Raw genomic sequence first — 5969 nt, 5'->3', positions numbered from 1 at the left:
CTTAAGTATGGAGAGTATAATTATTTTGAATGTATACATCTGCCTTTTCCTATCAACCACCAAATGTAGGAGGCCTGATGACCAAAGAAAACATAGAGCTTTTCACAAGAACTGTAAATTATCAGGCCGTTAGCTTGCGTCATATTGGAATTGCAGTCAGACTGGTAAGACACAGGGCAGCCATGGGTAACATTTATTATCCCCTTCTTTCTACCTTGCTTCAAGCAGGCAATAGATTCAAGGAGCAGTTCATTCTTTCAAGTGGAATAAAGATAAAGCCATAATACAGCACAGTGCTTCTCCTTTGACCATGCATTAGCACAGGATTGCTCTTTTTACTGCCTAGGTTTCTGAATTCAAAGTAATTTTCTGTGGAAAATGGTAAGTAAGGAAGGTGATGTTTTTTTGGTGGTTGGTTTTTTGGTGTTTTGGTTTTTGGTTTTTTTGTTTTGTTTTGGTTTTTTTAGTGCAACATTCCTAGGGTTCTTTCCTAGGTCATGGATCCATGCTGGAAGGCAGCAATAACAATAGGGACAGCTCTGTCACCCCACAGTCATCCCCAGCTCTTTCTGTCATCCTGAGCAAGTTTTCCCAGGAGCTGTTTTGCCTCCTTTCCAGTTTCAGCAGCTGGATGCAACTTCTCAGGACTCTTTTTCAATGAAAAAAATGCACTTAAAATTAGACACAGAGCAGGTACCTAGTCCCTACATGTTAATTAGCCCCACAGGGAAAGCAGTAGCTGCTTCTGAGAAATGTCCATTGTGAGTCTCCTGCCCCTTCAGTGGGTGCAAAGCTGCCGTGTAGCACAAGCTCTGCCTTAACCCCAGTGACTGCAGCAGCACAGTCCCCACCTAAAATGAGATTGGACAGCTGGGCTTTCCCTGGAGACACTCTTAATTGAGCACACTTCCCCCTTTTACCGAAGTGAAGGCTGTAACAACCTGCTGCCTTCAACTTTATTGAAATTTTCAGATGGCAACAGGCAAAGAATTACCATAAGCCAGGTACAGAAAGAAAACCATCAAGTGCAGAGGCACTAGGAATTAGACCTCTGTGAAAGTATACACATTCTCCTTCTCTCTTCTGGCAACAACCAAGCAAACAGGAGCTTCAGCAAGCAAGGAGAGAAATGAGGCAAGAACTGTTTGCCTGCAAGAGCTGCTTTTGCAGTCGTCACTGGTCACATTAGGAAAGACTGAAGGTCCTTTAAATCAGGAGCAATGCTAGTTCTGATCCTCTGAGCACAGGCCCCCACCACTGCCTGCCAACTAAGGCAGGATTTATTGTGGCAGGGCAAGCAGCAGCAGCATTTGAGATGGAATGGAGGGTTTGGGGTGGAGAATAGCAGACAGCAGAAGAAAAACTGTTATTGCTAACTGTAACCTCAGCAGCGGTTAGCTCCTGTTGCTCCTGCTCTTCTTTGAAGAGAAATGACAGGGTCTCCCTGCCATGCCAGGGCCCACCCTCCAGGATGTAGTTCCACAGGCTGAGGTCTCTCAAAGGTGCTTAGTTTAAGAGTCCTGGGATTCACACTGACACTCAACTGACCCTATCTATGACTCCCAATCATCCTCATCCTCCTCACCCACAGGCTGCTGGGGGGGTGGGAGAGGTGGTATTGAGTCTGACATACGAGCAAAGGCACCAGCAGGACTTCCAGGAGCATCGGGATTTCCGGAGGCTCCCGGCCCTTTTCCTGAAATACCTGTGAGGGATAGAAAAGCACCCGTGAGTGACACCTGAGGACTGGGGAGCACAGGCTCAGCAAAGAAGAGGGCGGTTAAAAAAACACATCTCATACCACTGTTCCCAGAAGCCAGGTAGCCTGAGCAAGCAGAACGTCCAGCACTACAACACACTTAAACCTCCCCATGGCCCTGCACAAGGGCTCATTTAACTAAAGCTGCACCTCAACAAGTCCCTTACCTCCTCTGCCCCATGCCAGCTGCTGCGGGTGGACACTGCCACTAAATGCCCTGGGTACCTGCCAAGGCTCTGGGGCCACTTGCGTGCACCCATGGGCAAGGGACCCAGCTGCCCCAGCACTGAATCGAAGAAAGCTATCTTTGTCCCTCCCTCATAGGCAGCTTTCAGAGTCCATCCTCTGCCTCAGACACAACCCCTTCCAGCTGAACTTGAGGTGGAGATCCCCCTGTTCAACCTCTGGAAAGACAATCCCAGCCATGCTGTGGCACACTCAATGGGGAAAGTGTCTCTGTTTCTAGGGCTTTCTCCCTGTTTCCTAGGGGGAAGGAGCAGCCCACCCTGCAGGACAGTACCTTTGCGCCTCAGCACCAGCTTGTTGAAGAGGTCTGACATCAGATCTCCACCTTGTCCTGTAGCTCTCACTGAAACAGAGCAAAACAAGTCAGACAAGAAGCAGCATCAGTCTGAACCAAGCACTACAGCAAAAGTATTCTCTTGCAGTACTGCCTTCAGACTAAAGGAAAAAAAACACCACATAATCTCTAATCCTGTGTCCCACCCTTAATCTCTCCCACTGCAGTCCAGTTTCAGGTCAGGAAAACACTAGGCACTGCAGGGTCACAGCATCTTCTGCGGAAATCCAAGAGTGGAATTCCTTGAGGGGCAAGAGGGGCTGGGTATTTGCAGTCTCCTTCTGCCAAACCAGCTCCATCAGTACCCTCCCCAGCTGTCCAAACCAGAGCTTGGCCCTGCACCTCCTGACCCCACGCAGTACACGTGAAACTTCTACACATGCCCTGAGGCAGAGCGGGTCTCCATCAAGAACATGAATGCCCTTCCTGACAGATGGGGTTTAGCAAGTTCACAGAGCTTTGGCTAAATGGGAAACACTTGAAATCTACACCGGCCTGTGAGGAGAGACACCACCTTTCCTCTCTGTATGTTCACTGTGCTCCTGGCTTGCACATTTCCTCCACCACCTACAGCTCCCCAGCCTGGAGCAGAGAGAAAGGAAGGTCTCAGCACCTTGTTCTTGCTCCTTCTGCTTCTTCTTCTCCAGCTTCCTCTCCTTGACGCTGCGGAGGTTGGCCTTCCCAATGCCACCGGCCTGGCGGATGGACTCCAGGAGACTGGCACGCCCAGTAGAGGGGTTCACCACCTCCTTCGGGGCTCCCTGGACTGAAGCTGACAGGAAGGACAAGCAGCAGTGGTGGGTCAGTGCACCAGCTACAGGTTCCCCACAGAAAGGGCTGCTCCAATAGACCACCAGCTTCTGCCTGGTGCCCAGCCAGCAGCAGCTCTGCCAAGGGGGAACTGAAGGTTTGCAGCTCCCAGGCAGCCAGGAGCAGCTTCATCTCCCACCACAGCTTCCCTCCTCTGCTGGAAGGCTGGGAAGCCACAGGGAACCAACTAAGGACATTGGTTGCACATTAGGAAAAGGTTCTTCCCCCAGAGGGTGGTGGAGCACTGGAACAGGCTCCCCAGGGAGGTGTCACGGCCCCAAGTCTGACAGTGTTCAAGAAGAGACTGGACAAGCCTTCAGACACATGGTGTGAACTGTGGCGTTGTCCTGTGCAAGGACAGGAGTTGGACTTGATAATCCTTGTGGGTCCCTTCAACTCAGCACATTCTATGATTCTAAAGACACGGGCTGAAGCCAAGGAGTCAGATTCTGCTGGGGAAACTGTGGAGATGCCCGGCCCTTACCTGCAGGCACTGCACTGCTGTTCTCCTCGCTCGCTGTCCGGGCTGGCTCAGAGGGGGCTGTGGGCTGGGGCAGGGGCGGTGGAGGAGGCACAGTAGTTGGCATCACAGGAGGTGGTGGGGGAGGTGGTGGTGGAGGAGGTGGCAATAGCACAGCATCTTGAAGGTCTGAAAGATGAAAAAAGTTGTATCCGAGGCATCCCAGAGGAGAGCACACTGAAGGCTTCAGCTCAGAGCTTCACATGCCTCAGTGGCAGCAGCTCAGAGTCCTCAGCAGGCACCGTGCAGCATCTCTTAACAGCAGCAGGGCCAAGGCAGAGCTTGAGATACCCTACTCTGCCCCCTCAGTTCATCCCAGTAGGCCTGCCCAGCTTGCCCCAGGGCACTACACAGGTTACCAGCAGGCCAGTTCCTGCACACCACACTCCCCACTCCCCAGCCATGCAGGGGGTGAGGGAGCTGAGGGCCCCAAAGTCTGGCCAGCACTTGAGCAGGTTTCAGCTTTGACTCAGCCCAAGCACAAGCCAGAGATATCTCAAATATCCATCTTGAAATCTCTACCAAGGGATTTTCTGCCTTGTCTCCATCTCTAGCAATCCCTGCCTTCCACTTTCACAGCATCTTGGGATCAGGGATTAGATGTACCTGGTTGCAAAGGCTCCACCGATTCTGTGTTGAATGTGGGCAGCTCTGGAATAGCACTGCTAGGGGCGGACGGTGCGATGCCGGGGCCCAGGTCAGCACTGTACATGAGATCTGCAGCAATGCCGGGCAGGTCTGGCAGGTAGGATGGCACATCGATCTCGGGGACCTGGCCCAGATCTGGCACATAGAAGTAATTTTCAGCTACCTAAAAGAAATGCAAAACAGAAAAGATAAGGCAGTGACTACACACTTGCTATCCCTTATAGCAAACAGGGGCACTGCAGGGAACAGCAGTCAGAGCTGGGCTTGTGTGCCTTAGTGCAGCGGCTGCTCATCAGCTACCCCTACAGCTCTGCGCTCCTGTCCTCTGGCAGCTCCTGGTGCTCAGAGGCCACCCCCTGCAGACCAGGCTGGGAAAAGGCAGTCTGCAGGAGGAGGGAGAGGTGCAGGGCTCTTCCCAGTTTCTTGCAAGTGGACTGTCTCCTCCTCTGAAGGTTTTATGCACTAACTTTTGCAGCCTACATAAGTCAGCCCCTTCTCCTCCAAAAGAGAATGGTGCCTGAACCACTGCTGAGATTAAGACACAGAGAAGCACGAACAAGTAGTTGCAGAGGTTTGCTTTTGTGTTTAACACAAAGGCAAAACTACCAAAGGTGTACTCTGAAAAGGGGGCCTTGTTTACTATACACACTGCCATCTCTCCCAGTTCAACACAATGAGCAAATGGCCCCCCAGCTCATTTCCCCTGCCCCAAACCACACGCTCAACCACGCACCAGCAAAGCTCCAGGTAGAGCCATCTCCAGGTGTCAGGTACAAGGTCAGTCACATGTTGGGGCAGATGGATTGGTGCACTGCCTGCCCCATGTCCACATCAAGCACAAACCCTTTGCTCAGTCTGTCTGGCCCGTCTGTTTGCACCAGCAGGAATGATGGGGATTAGACCTCTTCCCAGGCACCTTCTAGCAGTGGCACCTCACCCTCAGACTCGTCATGAAGCTTAGGAGTTAGCACAACTGGGATGATCAAGTGATGGAGCCTTCAAACTCCGCTACAGCTCTGAGGTCTAGCACAGAGGTGTCAAACTCATTTTCATGTAGGAGTAGTTACATTTATACAGTCCTAAAATTACATTCAGCCCTTTGAAGGCAACCACAAGGCTGATGTGGCCGCTGGTGAAAATGAGTTTGACACCCCCGCTCTAGCACCAAGGTGAATTGATATCACATTTCTCGCACCACTCAGCAGAGGCTTGAGCAGAGAGAAACACCTGCCAAGTTTGAGGGTTTTGTCTCACCCGTCAAGCTCTCATCAAGGCTTCAAGCACAAAAACATGCAATGGACTTCTGAAAAGTGAGATACTCTGCAGTCCCATGAGGGGCTATTTTCCTACCTGCTCTGCACCCTACAGAAGCCCTCTTCTCTCAGAGAACTGAGTGCAGTCCTCTGAAGGGGAAGCAGCTGCATCCCCACAGCAGCGTCTCACCTGTCGGTCCAGCTGTCCCCTTTCCGTGATGGAGAGAGGAGCATCAAAGAGCTTCTCTTCTGTCTCTGTTTCCAGAGCCACATGGGTCTTGGTCACTGCTCCAGCCAGAGGATCCAGGAAAACATACTTCTTGTACCTAAGGGTAGAAGACAAATACTTCAGTGATGCTGCCTCAAGAGCCAAGGCCAGAAGAAACAGGGTACCCAAGA

General features: G+C 51.6%; 1 protein-coding gene across 8 annotated transcripts in view; it reads right to left on the bottom strand.

Annotated features, from left to right (window-relative positions):
• Positions 1 to 412: 412 nt before the first annotated feature.
• Positions 413 to 5969, bottom strand: part of WASHC1 (WASH complex subunit 1) — a gene marked incomplete at its 5' end in the record, with an annotated part of 46411 nt that continues 40854 nt past the window's right edge. For all 8 annotated transcript variants that reach the window (XM_082062752.1, XM_082062749.1, XM_082062748.1 and 5 more), the window contains 6 exons: positions 413 to 1705; positions 2280 to 2348; positions 2953 to 3111; positions 3634 to 3798; positions 4276 to 4480; positions 5761 to 5896. In XM_082062752.1, coding sequence (XP_081918878.1) covers positions 1554 to 1705; positions 2280 to 2348; positions 2953 to 3111; positions 3634 to 3798; positions 4276 to 4480; positions 5761 to 5896 — 886 coding nt within the window. In that variant the 3' untranslated portion in view covers positions 413 to 1553. The remainder of the gene's footprint in view (positions 1706 to 2279; positions 2349 to 2952; positions 3112 to 3633; positions 3799 to 4275; positions 4481 to 5760; positions 5897 to 5969) is intronic.

This window comes from Streptopelia decaocto (genome assembly GCF_964273445.1).
Source record: "Streptopelia decaocto genome assembly, chromosome: 1".
Taxonomy (NCBI): domain Eukaryota; kingdom Metazoa; phylum Chordata; class Aves; order Columbiformes; family Columbidae; genus Streptopelia; species Streptopelia decaocto.
Note: the sequence above shows the minus strand (reverse complement) of the source record. Positions and strands in the feature narration are given on the sequence as shown.